General features: G+C 35.1%; 1 protein-coding gene across 9 annotated transcripts in view; it reads right to left on the bottom strand.

Annotated features, from left to right (window-relative positions):
* Positions 1 to 22,018, bottom strand: part of LOC143257902 (myosin heavy chain, muscle-like) — a 48,916-nt gene that overhangs the window by 9,042 nt on the left and 17,856 nt on the right. For 5 of the 9 annotated variants that reach the window (XM_076516937.1, XM_076516933.1, XM_076516934.1 and 2 more), the window contains 21 exons: positions 21,355 to 21,525; positions 20,768 to 20,947; positions 19,994 to 20,150; positions 18,811 to 18,857; positions 18,240 to 18,327; positions 16,617 to 16,734; positions 15,871 to 15,994; positions 13,825 to 13,961; positions 13,496 to 13,577; positions 12,758 to 13,012; positions 11,736 to 11,864; positions 11,441 to 11,563; positions 11,248 to 11,334; positions 10,999 to 11,144; positions 9,128 to 9,218; positions 5,991 to 6,047; positions 4,448 to 4,534; positions 4,053 to 4,219; positions 3,563 to 3,641; positions 2,779 to 3,024; positions 2,052 to 2,248 (listed from right to left, as the gene is read on the bottom strand). In XM_076516937.1, the coding sequence (XP_076373052.1) occupies positions 2,052 to 2,248; positions 2,779 to 3,024; positions 3,563 to 3,641; positions 4,053 to 4,219; positions 4,448 to 4,534; positions 5,991 to 6,047; positions 9,128 to 9,218; positions 10,999 to 11,144; positions 11,248 to 11,334; positions 11,441 to 11,563; positions 11,736 to 11,864; positions 12,758 to 13,012; positions 13,496 to 13,577; positions 13,825 to 13,961; positions 15,871 to 15,994; positions 16,617 to 16,734; positions 18,240 to 18,327; positions 18,811 to 18,857; positions 19,994 to 20,150; positions 20,768 to 20,947; positions 21,355 to 21,525 (2,768 nt within the window). Of the gene's footprint in view, positions 1 to 2,051; positions 2,249 to 2,778; positions 3,025 to 3,562; positions 3,642 to 4,052; positions 4,220 to 4,447; positions 4,535 to 5,990; positions 6,048 to 9,127; positions 9,219 to 10,998; positions 11,145 to 11,247; positions 11,335 to 11,440; positions 11,564 to 11,735; positions 11,865 to 12,757; positions 13,013 to 13,495; positions 13,578 to 13,824; positions 13,962 to 15,870; positions 15,995 to 16,616; positions 16,735 to 17,122; positions 17,211 to 18,239; positions 18,328 to 18,810; positions 18,858 to 19,993; positions 20,151 to 20,767; positions 20,948 to 21,354; positions 21,526 to 22,018 lie in introns of all 9 variants that reach the window. The other 4 variants (XM_076516941.1, XM_076516939.1, XM_076516940.1 and 1 more) reach the window with 1 other exon arrangement.

A 22,018-nucleotide genomic window follows, 5' to 3' on the forward strand; every position in this document is an offset into this window, starting at 1 on the left:
ATTAAGAAATGAACACATTTTAACATTGTCAATACCCTGGCACTAAACTAAGAAATGAACACAATTTAACATTGTCAATACCCTGGCACTAAACTAAGAAATGAACCCAATTTAACAATACCCTGGCACTAAACTAAGAAATGAACACAATTTAACATTGTCAATACCCTGGCACTAAACTAAGAAATGAACACATTTTAACATTGTCAATACCCTGCACTAAACTAAGAAATGAACACAATTTAACATTGTCAATACCCTGGCACTAAATTAAGAAATGAACACAATTTAACATTGTCAATACCCTGGCACTAAACTAAGAAATGAACACAATTTAACATTGTCAATACCCTGGCACTAAACTAAGAAATGAACACAATTTAACATTGTCAATACCCTGGCACTAAACTAAGAAATGAACACAATTTAACATTGTCAATACCCTGGCACTAAACTAAGAAATGAACACATTTTAACATTGTCAATACCCTGGCACTAAACTAAGAAATGAACACAATTTAACATTGTCAATACCCTGGCACTAAACTAAGAAATGAACACAATTTAACATTGTCAATACCCTGGCACTAAACTAAGAAATGAACACAATTTAACATTGTCAATACCCTGGCACTAAACTAAGAAATGAACACATTTTAACATTGTCAATACCCTGGCACTAAACTAAGAAATGAACACAATTTAACATTGTCAATACCCTGGCACTAAACTAAGAAATGAACACAATTTAACATTGTCAATACCCTGGCACTAAACTAAGAAATGAACACAATTTAACATTGTCAATACCCTGGCACTAAATTAAGACAATTTAATGAACACAAACTTTAACATTGTCAATACCCTGGCACTAAACTAAGAAATGAACACAATTTAACATTGTCAATACCCTGGCACTAAACTAAGAAATGAACACAATTTAACATTGTCAATACCCTGGCACTAAACTAAGAAATGAACACAATTTAACATTGTCAATACCCTGCACTAAACTAAGAAATGAACACAATTTAACATTGTCAATACCCTGGCACTAAATTAAGAAATGAACACAATTTAACATTGTCAATACCCTGGCACTAAACTAAGAAATGAACACAATTTAACATTGTCAATACCCTGGCACTAAACTAAGAAATGAACACAATTTAACATTGTCAATACCCTGGCACTAAACTAAGAAATGAACACAATTTAACATTGTCAATACCCTGGCACTAAACTAAGAAATGAACACATTTTAACATTGTCAATACCCTGGCACTAAACTAAGAAATGAACACAATTTAACATTGTCAATACCCTGGCACTAAACTAAGAAATGAACACAATTTAACATTGTCAATACCCTGGCACTAAACTAAGAAATGAACACAATTTAACATTGTCAATACCCTGGCACTAAACTAAGAAATGAACACATTTTAACATTGTCAATACCCTGGCACTAAACTAAGAAATGAACACAATTTAACATTGTCAATACCCTGGCACTAAACTAAGAAATGAACACAATTTAACATTGTCAATACCCTGGCACTAAACTAAGAAATGAACACAATTTAACATTGTCAATACCCTGGCACTAAACTAAGAAATGAACACATTTTAACATTGTCAATACCCTGGCACTAAACTAAGAAATGAACACAATTTAACATTGTCAATACCCTGGCACTAAACTAAGAAATCAACACAATTTAACATTGTCAATACCCTGGCACTAAACTAAGAAATGAAAACATTTTAACATTGTCAATACCCTGGCACTAAACTAAGAAATGAACACAATTTAACATTGTCAATACCCTGGCACTAAACTAAGAAATGAACACAATTTCACTTTGGCTATAGCTTAAGTGTGGTGCAACTAATGAACTATAAATAAAAAAGAACACACAAAACAAATGGTTATTTAAATAAATGATCGATTGAAAGTGATTTGTATTTGTTTCATTGTTCTATTCCCTAGAATGAAATAATTATTTCAATATACAGACTATGGAAGGACGTAATACTTCAAAACTCACTTGGCGTCCTCTAACTCTTCTACCCGAGCGAGACCTTCACTTTCAAACTTGTTCCTCCATTGTTGGACTTCAGCATTGGCCTTACTCAACTGTCTCTGGAGGTCATTCTTGGACTCTTGCTCTTCTTCCAGCTGCTCTTTAAGACCATCTAGCTCATGTTCTAGGTTCCTATATTTACCCAAAACTGCAGCACGTTCCTGAGAAAAAACAACAACAAAAGTACATCATAACACTAGTCTTCTATTGTACATCAAAACACCAGTCTACTACTGTACATCATAACACTAGTCTTCTATTGTACATCAAAACACCAGTCTACTACTGTACATCATAACACTAGTCTTCTATTGTACATCAAAACACCAGTCTACTACTGTACATCATAACACTAGTCTTCTATTGTACACCAAAACACCAGTCTACTACTGTACATCATAACACTAGTCTTCTATTGTACACCAAAACACCAGTCTACTACTGTACATCATAACACTAGACTTCTATTATACATCTTACACCATGGATCGTCTTCCAAACATCTTAACTTGTGCTTCATATGTAAATAACGTCACTTTACCCTACTCTCCTCACTAAGTATTGTCACTTTAACCTACTCCTCACTAAGTAAAGTGTCGCTTTACCCTATTCTCCTCACTATGTATTGTCACTTTACTCCTCACTAAGTAACGTGTCACTTTACTCCTCACTCAGTAACGTGTCACTTTACCCTGCTCTCCTCGTCTGCTGTTCTCCTTGCCTCCTCTAGTTGGGTCTGTAGCGACATCTTTAATTTGCTCAGCTGATTAACCTGAGATTCTGATTCTTCAAGTTGTTTCTGTAAATCGCCACACTCAACAGTAAGTTTCTTCTTGTTTGAGTCGAAATCTCCCAGTGTCCGGTGGACTTCTTCTAGCTTGTGCTGGGCATCCATCAGTTGGACTTCCAGCTGTTTTGTGTTCTTTTCGGAATTCGCCTGAATCCAATATACAGAAGGTAAATCTCTATTTCCCTCAGTGACAAAATGTAAAGACCCGTATGATTAAGAAACTACGTAAATAATCTCTTAACATCACTGGTTGAAAAAGCTTGCTTAAGTTAGCTGGTAAAATATTTGTTCTTGTTTTAACACCACATATCACATACGTCATTATAACTCAGTCGGTTTCCTTTTCTATGTTAATGAAATAATTATTACATATAATCTCAGTTTTATCATTACAATTATTTTTTCTGAACAACTTGAGACCACATAAGTAAGCATAAACTTAGCAAGTAATCACAATGAACAAACACATGTTATTATAGTCTACAACCCAAAAAGCAAGTGTAGAAATGTGCTTATCCCATTACAGCATAGTTTATACACAGTAAGACACGTGCTTGTCCCATTGGAACACAGTTTAAAACACGTGCTTGTCCCATTAGAACACAGTTTTTATATATTAAAACACTTGTTTACTGGAGAATCCAGACTGTTCAATAATATTACCACTTATCTTACAAAATATCACCTTTTCCTTGTTCACGTGGTCCAGACTTGACCTCATGTCATCCAACTCGCCCTTCATTTGTGCCTTCTCCTTCTCAGTTCTGTAAATCAAATGATAAATATATTAAGAAGGTCAGTTAATACAGGTCACTTGAACTTGTTATACTTGTTGGTTAAGTAATGACAGATGTGTTGTCTTACTTGTTGGTTATGTAATGCAAGATGTGTTGTCTTACTTGTTAGTTACGTAATGACAGATGTGTTGTTTTACTTGTTAGTTATGGAATGACAGATGTGTTGTCTTACTTGTTGGTTATGTATTGACAGATTTATTGTCTTACTTGTTAGTTATGTAATGACAGATGTGTTGTCTTACTTGTTAGTTATGTAATAACAGACGTGTTGTCTTACTTGTTGGTTACGTAATGACAAATGTGTTGTCTTGTTAGTTAAGTAATGACTAATGTGTTGTCTTACTTGTTGGTTATGTAATGACAGATGTGTTGTCTTACTTGGCCTTCTGCTTGTTGAGGTGGTCAATCTGTTCGCTTAGCTCAGCCACAGCATCATTGTGTTTCTTCCTCAAATTCGAGAGGACTTGTTCGTGCTGGACGCTGGACTCTTCCAGATCCCGTTTCAACTTAGCAAGCTCCGCTTCTCGCTTCTTGTTAAGTTCAATCTGTGAAACGTTTGACCACACGTAAGAAAAGTATTGACACCGATACATGTTGTTTGTTTTAAATATTAAGTACACTTTCTGCATTTTAGACTCCAGTCAAAACAATAAAACAAAAGTTTTCACTACGTATGTAAATATTAATCAATGCATTGCTAAGTAAAAGATTAAATTCGTGTCTTTTTTCTGGTCGTTTAATTAGAGTAACTTTAATAATCTAAGTTCTAGTACCTGAGCAGAGGTGGCGCCACCAGCTTCATCCAAACGCTCGCTGAGTTCTTCCAGCTCACGGCTCAGATCTGCCCTCTGCTTTTCTGCCTGGTAGTCAGAGAATAGAATAAAATTATAGAAAATCAAATCCAAATGCTTTCAAATTTTAAAACCACATTGATTTTTATTTTGTTTTAAGGCTTTGTTCAGAGAGCTCTTATCCTATACCGAGTTATGTAAACAAGATACTAACCTTTGCCTCTAGCTTGTCGCTGTTATTCTATACCACGTTATGTAAACAAGATACTAACCTTTGCCCTAGCTTGCCGCTGTTATTCTATACCGAGTTATGTAAACAAGATACTAACCTTTGTCCTAGCTTGTCGCTGTTATCCTATACCGAGTTATGTAGACAAGATACTAACATTTGCCCTAGCTTGTCGCTGTTATTCTATACCGAGTTATGTAAACAAGATACTAACCTTTGCCCTAGCTTGTCGCTGTTATTCTATACCGAGTTATGTAAACAAGATACTAACCTTTGCCCTAGCTTGTCGCTGTTATTCTATACCACGTTATGTAAACAAGATACTAACCTTTCCCCTAACTTGTCGCTGTTATTCTATACCGAGTTATGTAAACAAGATACTAACCTTTGCCCTAGCTTGTCGCTGTTATTCTATACCGAGTTATGTAAACAAGATACTAACCTTTCCCCTAACTTGTCGCTGTTATTCTATACCGAGTTATGTAAACAAGATACTAACCTTTCCCCTAGCTTGCCGCTGTTATTCTATACCGAGTTATGTAAACAAGATACTAACCTTTGCCCTAGCTTGTCGCTGTTATTCTATACCGAGTTATGTAAACAAGATACTAACCTTTGCCCTAGCTTGTCGCTGTTATTCTATACCGAGTTATGTAAACAAGATACTAACCTTTCCCTAACTTGTCGCTGTTATTCTATACCAAGTTATGTAAACAAGATACTAACCTTTGCCCTAGCTTGTCGCTGTTATTCTATACCGAGTTATGTAAACAAGATACTAACCTTTGCCCTAGCTTGTCGCTGTTATTCTATACCGAGTTATGTAAACAAGATACTAACCTTTCCCCTAACTTGTCGCTGTTATTCTATACCGAGTTATGTAAACAAGATACTAACCTTTGCCCTAGCTTGTCGCTGTTATTCTATACCGAGTTATGTAAACAAGATACTAACCTTTCCCCTAACTTGTCGCTGTTATTCTATACCGAGTTATGTAAACAAGATACTAACCTTTGCCCTAGCTTGTCGCTGTTATTCTATACCGAGTTATGTAAACAAGATACTAACCTTTGCCCTAGCTTGTCGCTGTTATTCTATACCGAGTTATGTAAACAAGATACTAACCTTTCCCCTAACTTGTCGCTGTTATTCTATACCGAGTTATGTAAACAAGATACTAACCTTTGCCCTAACTTGTCGCTGTTATTCTATACCACGTTATGTAAACAAGATACTAACCTTTGCCCTAACTTGTCGCTGTTATTCTATACCGAATTATGTAAACAAGATACTAACCTTTGCCCTAGCTTGTCTTTCGGCCTCGAGTTCTTCCTCTAATTCTTCAATTCTCGCCTGTTTAAGGAAAACAACAAACCGTAAATGTAACTTATACTGGTAATTCTTTTCTCAAGATTAAGTGTGGATAAATACACACTAAACCAGACCCAGATTAACCCAGTTTATAAGTGACACTTTGTTGATTTATGGGATGTTAAACTTATATAATATCTTAAGTGCACGTGAGTTAAAGTAATACATCATGGATTCCATAACTGCTACTAATTTTGAACTAGTGACTAGAAGGATGGCAGCCAGCTTGCACTATCCATCGATACAAGTGATTTCACTTATATCTTAGAACCGAATAATAGGAATAAATAACATGTTTATAAAAATGAGTAGAGCGTGTACAGCAGCATTATGTCTCGAACTCAGGGCCTTTCGATCTACAGCCCGAGTAAATGCTAAATGCGTCCATTGTTTCTTAATGTTACAGAAGTGGATATAAAAGTACCCCGTATTTAACATGTTGTTAATTTATTATATATTTTATTAGATAACAAACAAATATGTTAAACTACATGTTTTAAAACCCCACAGTTAGATCTGTTCAAATATGATCTCAAATTCTAGTTCTAACACTGGCTTTCGTAAACAACTGAACCTTTCATGATTTTAGTAACATGTTATCATAGAAACTGTTGTGTATCTGCTGTAGTTTCTTAGATCGTATTCTAATTAGTTTCTATGTTTATTAGAAAGATGAATATTTTAACCAAGTTTCAAAGAACCAAGCTTGAAGAGAATCAAATATCGAACACAATTGCTTATCGCTTCTGACAACTACGTGACACAATTAAATCAGCTGACAAAGTACTATTCTGTATGTAAGAGTGACGTGATGTGTTTAGATCAGCAAGGTAATATAAATCTAATCCAAAACTTCCTAGGTGTGAAAAAATGATTGAGCATGTCATTTTAAGAAATTAGATCAAAATTTGCGGCCAAACTGGTAGTTATACTAATAAAGCTTCTACAGCAAATATTCATTCATTAATTAGCCAAGTCGCATTTTTATTCAACTTGGGGTATGATGGTTGGTTAAAAAAGATAAATGTGGCCTCGCTAACTAATTTAACTTATATAAAAGTCTGCACATTACATCCCGCTTGATATTTCGAAATAGAAGTAATAAAAGCCAAAATGCATTTATCCAGATTAAATAGTTGGATTACTATCTATCCATTATGATTTTAGTGACAGAGATGCAAGAAACCCGTGAAACCTTATAAGTGTAGTAAATGTTGGTATAATAAACTTAGTGTAAGACGTAGTGTGGGATCACCCATCCATGAGTCAAGTGCATAATGTACGTTTATCATGAAAGTAAAAATAACGATTCAGTTTTAACTCTAAATCGTTTCTGAATTACGCTGTTCTCTTTTATATCACCAACGTTTTAAATAAAAAGCAAACCTTTTTAATCAACGGAAACTCTAAAATACGGAATCAACAAATATTTTTTTCCAGTTTTTGTTGTTTATATATTTTATTTATATATTTTCATGATACACTGAAAACAATATCAGATTTTATCTTTGTTGCTAAGCAACACGGCATAAAAGCCATTGTTGGAACGTAGTATTATCAAACCGCACTGACATCTCAATAAATCAGTTGTTAATTTATGCGATTTCTAGCTAGCCCAGGATGGGACGGCGCGCAGATAGCCCTCGTGTAGCTTTGCGCAAAATTCAAACAAACCGATTTGCACCAATAATTATTTTACGAACATGTCACGATTGGCTTACAAAACAATTTAACGATGTAAGTTCCACCTAGACTGTATCTTCCAACCTATTCGTTGCTGAAGCTTGATATAGCAAAATTTATTTATTTTAGTTAGTTATAAAATGTGAGGTTAGGGTTTACTATGGGTTCGGGGTGGTGGTACTTGCCCCGTCATTTTAGATGGTGCTATTCGCTAGTGAACGAATATTTACTGTAACATACTTATAAATCCAATGAATGTAGCCACCAGTTTAGCCGCCAGTTTTCATTTCATTCCTTTCAGTCGCAGGGTCGGCATGGCCAGGTGGTTAAGGCACCCGACTCGTAATCTGAGGGTGGCGGCTTCGAATCCCCGTCGCACCAAGCATGCTCGCCCTTTCAGCCGTGGGGTGTTATAATGTGACGATCAATCCCACTATTCGTTGGTAAAAAAGAGTAGTCCAACAGTTGGCGATGGGTGGTGATTAGCTGCCTTTCCTCTAGTCTTACACTGTTAAATTAGGGACGGCTAGCACAGACAGCCTGTGTGTAGCTTTGCGTAAAATTCAAAACAAACCAAACTTTCAGTCGCACACTTAATTTTTATTCGGCTGCATCTCTTTTCCACACCTAAGTTGTTTTTTTATTAAATATTATGACTTTTTATCAACACACGAAAATACAACAAAAGAACAGCCATATCTTGCGTTATCGTTTACGCAAATTGCTTAACTGATATCACGCGACACTGAACGTTCTTTAAATATAAATGTATTAAATGTATGTTTAAAACTTGGCAGTGAATAATAACCATCCACCCGTATGATTCTTTCAAATTGTGATCTATAATTTAGTTTAACTGGCCTTACTAATACTTATGTATCTACATGTCCTTTCACCCTATACTTTTGCTGCTCTAGATCAGTCGTCTTTAACCCGAATGACTAAACCCTAAAACCAGTCCATTTTAACCCTTAATTGAAGCTGTAGCAAAAATGTTAGATGGATACTTCACGTGACTTTGTGCGCAAGCGTGCGCGAAAATTGCTTGAAAATTAAGAGGTTTTATGGAATAACTTTGCACATGTAACTTTTATATATAAAAATGTTTGTTCGTGACAACACAATGCTAAACAATGGGCCAGTTGTAGTGTGCTGCCCACCACGGGTATCTAAACCTGAATTTAGCGTTATAACCTTTCATATTTACCATCTGGCCAATGAGTGGTAAAATGAGAAGAAAAGAAATGAAATCCCACAACAAAACACGTGCAGCTTTTCATGTGAAATACGTCAGTCTTGAACACTATTGGACCGTGTACTACATGGAATCTCCTCACGAGGATCAAACAAGTAAATACTTTATATGAGTTTGACTTTACCTGGAGTTCCTTTATCTGTTTTTGAAGTTTGGCAACCAAACTTTGCTCATCTTCCAGTTTCGAAGCAAGACTAGCCATTTCCTTTTCTTTTCTAAGAAAGAAAATTACAAATAACATTTTTAAACCCTGTAAATATGGTTAACACAATCAACATGTAAATATTTGTTTTCATATTATTTCATCTTCGTAATGAATAAACAAAGAAATTCATTCTAAACGTCGTCCTTCTCATATGTGCAAGTTTATAGTATATTCATCCATGACCTTTTCCACAGATGTCACTCCGGACAAGACAGTTACTACACATTTCATCTGTTTGTTCATCATACCAATAAGTTTGGATCAATGAGAGTTCGGGACCACAAAAACCAATAGCCAGGGATTCAGAATTATCTTAAAATATAAAAGGATTCAAAATGGGCTTAAGTAACATAAAGGGATTCCAAATTGTCTTAAGTAGTGTAAAGAGATTCCAAATTGTTTTAATTAGTAAAAGAGGATTTCAAATTGTTTTAAGTAATAAAAAAGGATACCAAATTGTCTTAAGTAGTACACAGGGATTCCAAACTGTCTTAATAATATAAAGAGATTTCAGATGATCTTAAATAATATAAATATAATTTATGAAAATGAAGTTTTTGCAAAAAATCAAAATTATTTTAATAGAGGGAAGGGAAGAAGGTCCCGCTTATAAGGAGCCCCTAAATCTGCTCTCACCTCACTACTAATCATGTACTATGATCAGAATTGTTCCCCTCACTACCAATCATGTATTATAATTAGAATTGTTCCCCTCACTACCAGTCATGTACTATGATTAGAATTGTTCCCCTCAGTACCAATCATGAATTAGAATGTTCCCCACTACAGTACCAATCATGTATTATGATTAGAATTGTTCCCCTCACTACCAATCATGTATTATAATTAGAATTGTTCCCCTCACTACCAATCATGTATTATAATTAGAATTGTTCCCCTCACTACCAATCATGTACTATGATTAGAATTGTTCCCCTCACTAACAATCATGTATTATAATTAGAATTGTTCCCCTCACTACCAATCATGTACTATGATTAGAATTGTTCCCCTCACTACCAATCATGTATTATAATTAGAATTGTTCCCCTCACTACCAATCATGTATTATAATTAGAATTGTTCCCCTCACTACCAATCATGTACTATGATTAGAATTGTTCCCCTCACTACCAATCATGTATTATAATTAGAATTGTTCCCCTCACTACCAATCATGTACTATGATTAGAATTGTTCCCCTCACTACCAATCATGTATTATAATTAGAATTGTTCCACTCACTAACAATCATGTATTATAATTAGAATTGTTCCCCTCACTACCAATCATGTACTGTGATTAGAATTGTTCCCCTCACTACCAATCATGTACTATAATTAGAATTGTTCCCCTCACTAACAATCATGTATTATAATTAAAATTGTTCCCCTCACTACCAATCATGTACTATGATTAGAATTGTTCCCCTCACTACCAATCATGTACTATGATTAGAATTGTTCCCCTCACTACCAATCATGCACTATGATTAGAATTGTTCCCCTCACTACCAATTAGGCACTATGATTGGAACTATTCCCTTCGCTACCAGTTAGGTACCATGATTGGAAATGTTCCCCTCACAACCAATCAGGTACCGTGATTGGAACTGTTCCTCTCTCACTACTACTAATCGGGTTCTGTGATTAGAACTGTTCCTCTCACTACTACCAATTGAATACCGTGATTCGAATCGTTCCCCTCGGTATAAATCGCGTATCATGACTAAAACTGTTTCCCTCTCAACCAATCAGGTACTGTGACTGGAACAGTTCCAGAATACAAACCTCTGGAGAGCCTGCTCCATCTCTTTCTTGTTCTTCTCCAAGTCGGCCACAGCCTCCTGGGCAAGCTTTAGGTCACCTTCCACTTTCCTCTTGTTCTTCTCCACATCACCCCTCAGTTTCTTCTCTCTCTCTAGGTTGTCTTCAAGCTAGGGAAGTCACCATGTCTGGAGTAAGTTATGAACTAAAATATCAAAGACATATAGTTATAACTTCTGTATTTAAGGAAATAAGTAGCGAGAAGTACCATACCTCATCAAGGGTCTGTTCGAGTTTAGCCTTGACTTTGTTGAGATGATTCACTTTGTCTTCGGAACCCTGAAGATCTTCCGCTGTTTTCTAAGATTGAAAAAGTTTGGTTAAGTTAAAGAAAGTGGAACCGGTCAATAAGTGATTTATTTAATAAACTCTCCTCTAGAGCGTTGTTAAAGTATTATTAACCTACCTGGTTAACTTCCTGTAAATGTTTCTTTTCCTTATTTAGTTTATTTATTAGTTCATCCTGGTGAGCTATTTCGTCATTCAGATTTCTGATCTGGTGGTCTTTTGTTGCCTTGTCTTGTTCAGCCTAGAAACCAGAACCATAGCATGAAAGGATATTGGTGATACTTTATTGTCACATAACTATGTGGGCTTAATGAAACTTCAGGTTTATTAATTTACCTAAATCTAATGTTTACAGAAATAAGCTTGGCGACAAGAAGTCAGAACATCAAACTGAATCAGTAAGCTTAGCTCACCTTCTGCAGAGCCAGTTGGAGGTCCTCAATTTCCTTCTTCAGAGAAGAAATATCTCCTTCGAGTTTCTTCTTTGTCTGGTTCAGCTGGGCTGAGGTATTTTCTTGTTCTGTGAGTCGTTCATTCAATTCCTGTGAGTTAAGGATATCTTTAGATAAAATATTTTAAAATGATTTGGATTTTCTTGGTTTAAATATCGGATTGCAAAGTTGTGTACGTTGGAATAGAACATCAATTCTTCCTGAAGTTAAATGCAAATATGTCCAAAGTTAAATTAAGGTAAGACGACAATCAGCGGTGTAGTGGTAAAACTGTTTGTGCCAGAACTAGATTCTAATCACTTCCCAGCCCTTTAATTACATACACGCACATATGTTTGAAATAAATTGAAAAAGTTGAATAGTAGTTTTTAGATGAAATTAAGAAGCCACTAGTTGTAACTAGGTGCACCAGATGTTATAAAACTTTGGAGTTGGTTTCAACAGATATCTAGGCCCGTCACAGCCAAGTGGTTAAGGCGCTTGAAGTGTAATCTGATGGTCGCGGGTTCGAATCTCAGTCACACCAAACATGCTCGCCCTTTTAGCCGTGATGGCGTTATAATGTCACGGTCAATCCCACTATTCGTTGGTAAAAGAGTAGACCAAGGGTTGGCTGTGGGTGGTGATGACTATCTGCCTTCCTTTTAGTCTTACACTGGATGGTGATGACTAGTTGCTTTCCCTCTAGCCTTACACTGCTAAATTAATTGCGCTAAAATCAAAATCAAACAAATGAATAGATATCTGAGTTCATAAAACATTGAACAAGAAGATGAGTTATCATCCAAACCAATTTAATTCGGATGAAAAACTGGCATAACGAAACCAGGTACAAAATATAAGACAGATGAAATGTCATAGATTATGAAAGCATCCAATAAATATAGGGTTTTAAAGCAGGATGACATTTCAGTATCGGGTTTTAAAGAAAGATTCTAGTTCTAACGCATCAGTAATAATATAAAACAAATCTTTCAAAACACCTGTATCTGAGATTCCAAATCTCCCTTTTGAGTCAAGGCTTTGGTAAGTCGCTCCTCCACATCTCCAGATGAGGATCTTTCAGCTTCCAGCTGCATGTACAGGTCGTTCTTTTCCTGGAGGATCTTCACGTTCTGGGCCTCCAGGTCCTTCCTCAGCTTCTCCTCTTTATCTAAAGCTTCAGTAGTTGATTTAAGCTTTTCTTCCAGAGCCCGAAGTTCGTCCTCTACCCTGGCAATGCTGAGTAAAGGCTTGACCTGTAACATCAAATAAAAGCGTACTTAGCCGACAGGTAACAAGTGTCTTGTTGTGGTTTAAGACAAAGGTATACAGTTGTACAGAAAACTGGATAGTTTAACCTCTACTTCGTTTGATCATTGTTGTTGAATTCATTCAAGAAATATTTTACACTCAGACAAACAATGGTATCTATGGCTCCTTCAACAATAACTTGATATATTTATATTAAATTAATATGTAATCCCCACAAATACATAACGGTGAAGAAACTGTTATATTGTATTAAAAGTTTAAATATTTAAAATGTAAAACTGTATTTTTCTTATATTTCTCGTACATGATGTCGAGAAAATAATAGAATAATTGAAATTTCTTCTGTTCCGCTTACTCGAGTACTTTAGAGTACAGTTTCCACTTGACTGTCACACAACATATTCAGTCCGTACTGTCTCTTTTAAAGTACAGTTTCTTCATACAAAACGGTTAGACTATATCCATACCTTAGAGTAAAGTTTCCACCACAGCCAATTTCGAAGTTGTAGAAATTTACGGAGGTTTCTCTGGATGATAAGCAGAGCAATTCTGAAAGAAAGTACATTTTGTTAAAACAAAGCAGCAAATAAATCATGTCTTTCATAATAAATGAAACGTTGTTAGTGACTTATATAAAAGCACGTAGGAGCTAGCGTCTGGTGTCTCATTAGAAACACCATTAAAAACAACAACTGGTTCCTTTTTTACCAAACATGTCCCTTATTTTTGTTTGTCTGATTTGTTGGCACAATATTATGTTCAGGGTTATCGTGGAATAGAGAAAACCTAGTCTTACCTCTGTTCCTTTAGCTTTTTGAATTCCTTCTTGCACTGATACCATCGGATCCAGCTCTGAAGCCATGAAATAATCTTACTCAGACGTTCATCACGCATTTCTTCCAATCGGCCCAACACACCAGCGCGGAAAAACACCTGTCCAAATCAGAACAAGTTAAGATACTGTCTATAGCATTAATCTCACCCGTCAGAAAATACTTAGAAATAACTAAAAAGTAAAGGTTTATACAAGTAATTATGTACAAGAACCAGTAAGATATACGTTACTGGGAAATATTCACAACTATTAGTATACAACTTTCCAGTCAAAGTAAATCACTGGTCCTTTCAAGTACCACATCAAGGTAATGTACATTCAACTTCCGTGTCACATTAAGTAATTTCAAGTACCATTTCCACATTCAATTATTTAAATAGGCATAATCCTTATTGTACATAACATAAACCAGAAGCGATAGGTAGATATCTTGAATTAATAAATCCTGTGTTAAACATAATAGTATCAGGACATTAGAAACTCATTTCGTCTTTTTCTTCACTTTCCATACTAGTATACCGAAACCTTCTACACTGGCCATTACAAACCTACTTTTACCAATTTTTTCCACATATACATAAGACTTTAACAGTCAAAGATATTATTTTGTTTGCTTTCTGGTTTAAAAATCTGTTGGTAACTTTACAAGTTATCTGTTTAAATATATATGTTTGAAGCCACAACATTTAACAAGTAGGTGAAAGAACAATATTAGATGTAAGGATGTTGTTCATATATAGTTTTCCCTACAAGTGGTTGATCTGACGAAACTTTCTTTACTTAAATTTGTTCTTGTGAATCACACAGATTTTGAGTCTTTTTTCTAAACAGTACTGATATGTAGTGAAAGTTGCTTTTATATAAAGAACACACTGAAGGATGAATACAGATATGATATTTTCTATAATCCAAAGTTTGAAAAAGGATACAATTACGCAGCGATTAGGAACATACAACATGCTCAAATGGAATAAGTTTAGATGATCTAATGGTTTCTATATTTGAAAGTTTCAATGGGAACAGCGCCATTGAGTGATTGATGGCATGGAACGTGCTCAAAGGGAATATGTTCAGGTAATCTAATTGTTTCTACATTTGAAAGTTTCAATAGGAATAGCACCATATAGTAATTTATGGCATGGGACGTGCTCAGAGGGAATATGTTCAGGTAATCTAAATGTTTCTACATTTGAAAGTTTCAATAGGAATAGCACCATATAGTAATTTATGGCATGGGACGTGCTCAGAGGGAATATGTTCAGGTAATCTAATTGTTTCTACATTTGAAAGTTTCAATAGGAATAGCACCATATAGTAATTTATGGCATGGGACGTGCTCAGAGGGAATATGTTCAGGTAATCTAAATGTTTCTACATTTGAAAGTTTCAATGAAAATAGCGCCATAGAGTGATTGATGGCATGGGACGTGCTCAGATGGAATATGTTCAGGTGATCTAATTCTTTCTACATTTGAAAGTTTCAATGGGAATAGCGCCATGGGGTGATCGATGACATAAAACATGCTCAAAGGGGATAGGTTCAGGTGATCTAATATGTTCTACGTTTGAAGGTTGCAATGGAAATAGAGCCATGGAGCCACTGATGGCATGGGCCGTGCTTAGAGGGAATACGTTCAGGAAATCTAAGTTTTTCTATGTCTCAAATTTTTAAGAGGTATGAAGGTAAAGTTTAGTATGCTTTATGGTCACACCAAGAAAAACGGGTAAACTACAGACTACAGTGATTTGGGGGGGGATACAATTTGTTTCGTTCATTTGACAGAATCATCAGGGTTTGAGTTTCTTTCTAAGAACACTACAGGTACAAAAAAAGGAAAGTTAAATTACCATTTCCACTATTTGTCACTATTTCAGTAATTAACGAATACTGCAACTTATAATGGTTTAACCAATAGAATGTGGAGGGAGAAACAGGGTTTTTATTAATATACATAAAACATAAGAAAACTAATTTCAGGGAAAGGGGGGAGAGTAATCTTCACGTGCCTTGGTGTGACCTGATCGAAAATCGTTTGCCTCGAGCTGAATGGCTTCTAAGATTTTCTCTGTTGCGTTTTTTGCGTCAACGAATGATCCTTTGGGCACTGCGTTTGGAGCCAAGATTGTGTATCTGGAATAATCACAGGGAAACAGTTTTTTTGTTACTCTCTCTCTATATATATATATATACATATCTAATAAAATATCATACGATAAGTGAAACATTGCAAATCTTTGAACTTCAACACTCGAACTTAGTCATATACTGCGGTACAGAAGATGTAGCGCCCTCTATGAGACAGAAAAACAAACACAGAAAATTTGCATATACTCCTAAAACAAAAACTTCAAAAACGGATATTTTCCACCATCTATGCAATTGTACTTTTCATAAATAAAAGTTCGAAATATTCAGTAAATAAGTTTCGTTCCGGATTTCTAGAAACTTGATATGTTTATCAAGCAAACTTGTGTGAACTATAAAACTACTGTTACGGTCACCATAGTTTCTTATAATTACCCTAATTTTGTGTGTGTTTTTGACAAGATGAATTGCTACAACTTACAATTTAAATGTTTTATGTAAACAGACTTCTATGTTGCTGTAATCTCGTGTTTTTAGACTGTATATCCTTTAACACAGATTTATAACTGAAACCAATGTTTACCCTAACTATACTACCACCAGTTTTGTTTACACTTCATGTGAAACTATATTACACTGACCGCAGAACGTAACCATAAAGACTGACCTGTGTTTGAAGTCAGGGTAGATCATCCTGTTAGGAAAACCCTTCCGGCAGATACGGATACCCTCCAGCACCCCGTTACAGGTCAGCTGGTGCATCACCAAATGGGAATCAATCACACCTGTAGAGGGCAACACCAGTCACACGCATTAGCAGTTAGTATAATTTTACCTTGGAATTATAAAGCTGTTTTGATTATAGACTGCTGCAGACATTAATTTAGAAACTCATATTCTTTATTTTACAAATAATATTAAAACATATTTATAGGAGACAATCAGTAGTGCCTCATTTCTGTTTAAAAAATGTTTCCTATATACCAACTAAAATATAAAATCATACACTTTGTAAAATAATGTTTTAACATTGATAACTGTCATTAATAATGTTGGTTTATTTAATAATTAACGTAAAGCAACAAAGACCACGAAGCCAAACCTAACTGTACTCACCCGTTATGTAAACTTACATCCGTACACCCTGGTGGCGAGCCAAACATCAACACTTACCTGGAGCTTTCATCTCGTTAGGGATAATACAACGTACGAAGTGTGGAGCTGTACTCTTCAGGGTTGTCATTAACTTGTTCAATTGTTCCTGTGGCGAAATGCAAGTCCAGCTTCGCTTTAGAAATGTTAGCGGCATAAGAAAGCTACAAAACATAAGTGTTAAGTGTTAAAGACATGCAGCCCGTTAAATTGCCTTAGTAAAAAGCGCTATTTTATGTTATATGAGTTAAAATCCTCTTGATTAGTGCGTTACGTCACCATCTTCTGAAATGTTCTCTCGCGAGACTCGTCCTCTTAACGACTTAATTTGAAATAATAAAAACAATTTAAACTTTGAAGTTAGTATGAAAGATGGAGCCATTGGTTAGTGAATCAAGGCAAGTTCATTCTTGATTATGAAGCTAGAGCCAACGGTTGATAACTAAAAGTTAACTAAAAAGATCTTTTCTACAAAGTAGTGGAAACTCTCACAGAGTTTGGAAACTTACGAGATTTCTTGGAAAAGAAATACTACCTATCGTAGGATCCTTCTAAGGATTAGAGACAGGTTGGTAAATAATTACCTTCGGGAAGATGATATGCAGGTTTGATTCTTGATTTTAATTCACAAAGTTCCATGAACTTATAATAACAAGGATTCCAAATTTAGCAGTGGCGATTCTATAATTTTTCTTTTTTGGGTGTGGGAGAGTATAAGGAGTAAAACAATTAGTATGTGGGTAAACAAAATGTCATCACGTTAGAATAGATCACAATGTCTCAGATGAGGGGATGCTGAGGACAGAAATCTTAAAGGGGATCTGCCCCCACCCACCATCCTGCTGGGCATGCCTACAAAAGTATCAGATCACTTTACAATCGAGAATGTTTTTCGATACACTTTCGTCTATCTTCTTTGAGTATTGACGAAGTTCCTATAGTGATTGGTCAACCTTTATAGACGTAAAGAAAAGTTATGAAAAGTAATTTCCTCGTCAGCTACGCCTGAAAGACTGTTTATATAGACGTACAAAAAAGTTATCGAAAGTAAATATAAATTCCGCGACAAACTCCCCTGAATCATAAGTTCATGAAACTGAGTGAAGTGGACGGGTGGTGATAATGGACAGGAATCTACCTGGAGATTTGGTTTCATTCGGAATGATGCACCGGACAAAGTGGGGTTGGGTGGCCCGGAGGGTGGTCATCAGCTTGTTCAACTGTTCCTGTAAGAGGGATTAACTAAAGGATTAGGACAAAGTTACGTCACATTCCTGTTTTGTTTTAATACATCTGACTAGCCTTATGTAGAATCACAAATCACTGGCTATTTTAAAGCTCTGATGAACACATCACGTCTTAAGGCACACATCAAACAGTCAGTCCTAAGGTTCATAATAAATTTTACATAATAATATTCTGAAAAACGTCTTGACTGAAATGTTGTAAAAATACAGTTACATTATTTTCGTTTATAGAACATTTGATAATTATTACCATTATATTATTTAAATAATTTCATTTCATGTGAAGTATGTATATATATATATATATATATACTAATCGTAAATCAATTTTTTGCACACCTCATAAATATTAAATAAATAATCAACAACGTATAATTTCGGCAGGCCAATTTTAATTACCTATATATATATAATGCTAAAGTTTACTCATACGTTGATAAAAGAAAACATTGAATCACTTACCCTGTACAAGCCAGACACTGTCTGAAAACCGGAGCCCTTCTTACGTCCTGCAGAAACAGAGAATATTGGGAAGGGTTAGATCTACGAGCAAACACGTATATTTAATTACTAAAAGCAAAAAGGGTTATCGAACATTTTCTTTATGTAATTTGTACTTGGATTTCAAAATAATAAAAAACTGACATTCATTATGACGCAATATAGGTAGCTTTCTTCTTTTATTGTGGTCAGAATTTCTAAAACCTTTTATTACCTTAGCATTATTCTGTTAACTATTTATAGTCCACTTCTAACGTCTCCTATTAATCGATTCTGTTAAATATAGTCCTCTTCTAACATCTGTTATCTATCGATTCTTTTAAATATAGTCATCTTCTAACATCTGTTATGAATCGATTCTGTTGAATATAGTCCTTTTCTAATACCTGCTATCTATCGATTCTGTTAAATATAGTCCTCTTCTAACACCTGCTATCTATCGATTCTGTTAAATATAGTCCTCTTCTAACACCTGCTATCTATCAATTCTGTTAAATATAGTCCTCTTCTAACATCTGCTATCTATCGATTATGTTAAATATAGTACACTTCTAGCACCTGCTATCAGTTTTATTAAATATGGCCTACTTCTAACAGTTGCCATCAGTTCTGTTAAATATAGTCCACATCTAACATATGTTATCTATCACTTCTGTTAAATATAGTCCAGTTCCAACATCTGTTATCTATCAGTTCTGTTAATTATAGTCCACTTCTAACATCTGTTATCTATCAGTTCTGTTAAATATAGACCAGTTCTAACATCTGGTATCTATCAGTTCTGTTAAATATAGTTCACTTCTACCATCTGCTTTCGACCAATTCTGTTAAATATAGTCCAGTTCTAACATCTGCTATCTATCAGTTCTGTTAAATATGGTTCACTTCTAACATCTGTTATCTATCAGTTCTGTTAAATATGGTTCACTTCTAACATCTGTTATCTATCAGTTCTGTTAAATATGGTTCACTTCTAACATCTGCTCTCGATCAATTCTGTTAAATATAGTCCAGTTCTAACATCTTCTATCTATCAGTTCTGTTACTTTAACGCAATCCAAATCTATTGTTGCTACTTTCCAATAACGTTAGAATAGAAATAGTACGGAACACCCCAGGTTATATTCAACCTATTTTATCTTACCTTTACCACCACCTCCTTGGTCACCACCACCAAGACCAGGATGGTCTTCAAATATGTTGACCAGAAGTTGGTTCTGGCCATGCTTGAACTGGTCAACAACGGTATCATTCAGCGGGTCCTTGTTCTTCTCTAGCCAATGGTTTAAATTGTAAGGTACCTGAAAATAGAGTGTTCTTCTCTCAGAAAATATACATGTGGTTGTTTTCAGTTTGTCACAAGACTAACAACTAAATGGGTATTTCCATTACGAGGAAAAATGAGTTAGTTTTTATCGTAAGGGTGTTGAAAATTGACTGTTTTAAAAGTGTTAGCTGTGACAAATTTCATTATGTAACTCTGTACAAGTTACGTTACTCGAATCTTCGGATACCTCACAGTGACACGTAATTTAGAAAACATTCGAGGCCTCATTTGGGTAATGTATAAAAATAAGCGACCAAGTGATAGCAAGATAAGAGTAGAGAAAAATAATTCATTTTGCCAATTAAATTCTAAAAGAAATCAATTAAACTATGTGGATTTTGACAACAAAATAGAATTATTTAATGCTTTAGATACAACTGTGATATCCTACAATGTAAAGAATTTTTGTATATATATTTTGACATGTTTGGAATATATTATTTTAAATCAAGTGGATTGTGTACTGCCTGTTTATTGTTCAGATTTATCGCTAACAAGTCAAAAACACCTAAAGTAAAAAGATCCCAGCCACAATACTCATAAAACCCTGAGAATCTGAATAAAATATAACAGGAATTTAACAATACTTACGGTTCCAGCATAGTGGACAATTGCAAAGTGAGCTTCTTGTTGCCCTGGTTTGGGTGGTTTAGGTTTAACAAAATTGGGAGACTTGCCCAAATGGTTGTTCTTCAACTTTTCCTCAAATGTCCTGTCAGTGGCCTTGGGGAACATAGACTCTTCCTCTAGGATGGACAGGATACCCATGGGCTAAAAGTGAACACCGTTTGGTCATCAACAATTCTCGAGCAATAAATCTGAATGTTGAAGTATATAACTAATAATCAACAATCATTTATTAATTAATGGGATGGAACAGCATGTGTTTAAATAGTTTGTTTGTGAAGCACAGAGATACACAATGAGCTATATGCTGTACCCATTATGACTATGAGAACCCGGTGTTTAGCATAATAAGACTTCAGTGTCATCCATGAATCAGGGGGATTTTGACATACAGAATATTTTGTCAAAAATTTCAAAATCGTATCAAATTAAATGTAGGTCTTCACAATTGTCTCGTCTCAAAAGTGGTTTCTGGGAGATAGAAGAGGATGTATATTTCTAAGAACCTACTGGTAAAAAAAGACGATATAATACCATAAAGAAAGTTTTACCTTCTCAATAAGCTCGATGCAAGCCTGCAAGTCGAGACCGAAGTCTATGAATTCCCAGTCGATACCTTCTCTCTTGTACTCCTCTTGTTCTAACACGAACATGTGATGGTTGAAAAACTGCTGCAGTTTCTCGTTTGTGAAGTTGATACACAACTGTTCAAACCCGTTAAACTAGAACGTTAAAGAAATACAAAAGTTTAGATTCCGTAAACAAATTTTAGGTAATGTTGAAAATTATTCATCACTTATTCACCATGTTATATTAGTTTTAATTGATAAGTCTACTTTTGTGACGTCGTTCGAGTGAGATTCAAACATGTTATCTCCCCTAACTTTTTATAAATTCCTAAGTTTATAGAACGTAAGGGTAAATGATATATCAACATGGTATTTTAATATGTTTTCTTCGTTTAATTCGTTTGTCCAGATTTACGCAGGAAATGAAACAGTTACTACAGTAACATCTATCTATATATACGTACATATAATACAAGGAGAAAACATAATTAACAACAATTGCATGTATATGGGTGCATCTAAAGTGAGAAAACAAGGTAGGAATGAGCATGGTCTAATAAAACTTCTTCTGTACAACCTCACTAGAGGGTGCTTCCAGCATCTGGTCCATTCTACTTCGTTTATTTGTTTTTCTATCCTGTATACA

Source organism: Tachypleus tridentatus, chromosome 7 (assembly GCF_004210375.1).
Source record: "Tachypleus tridentatus isolate NWPU-2018 chromosome 7, ASM421037v1, whole genome shotgun sequence".
Taxonomy (NCBI): Eukaryota; Metazoa; Arthropoda; class Merostomata; order Xiphosura; family Limulidae; genus Tachypleus; species Tachypleus tridentatus.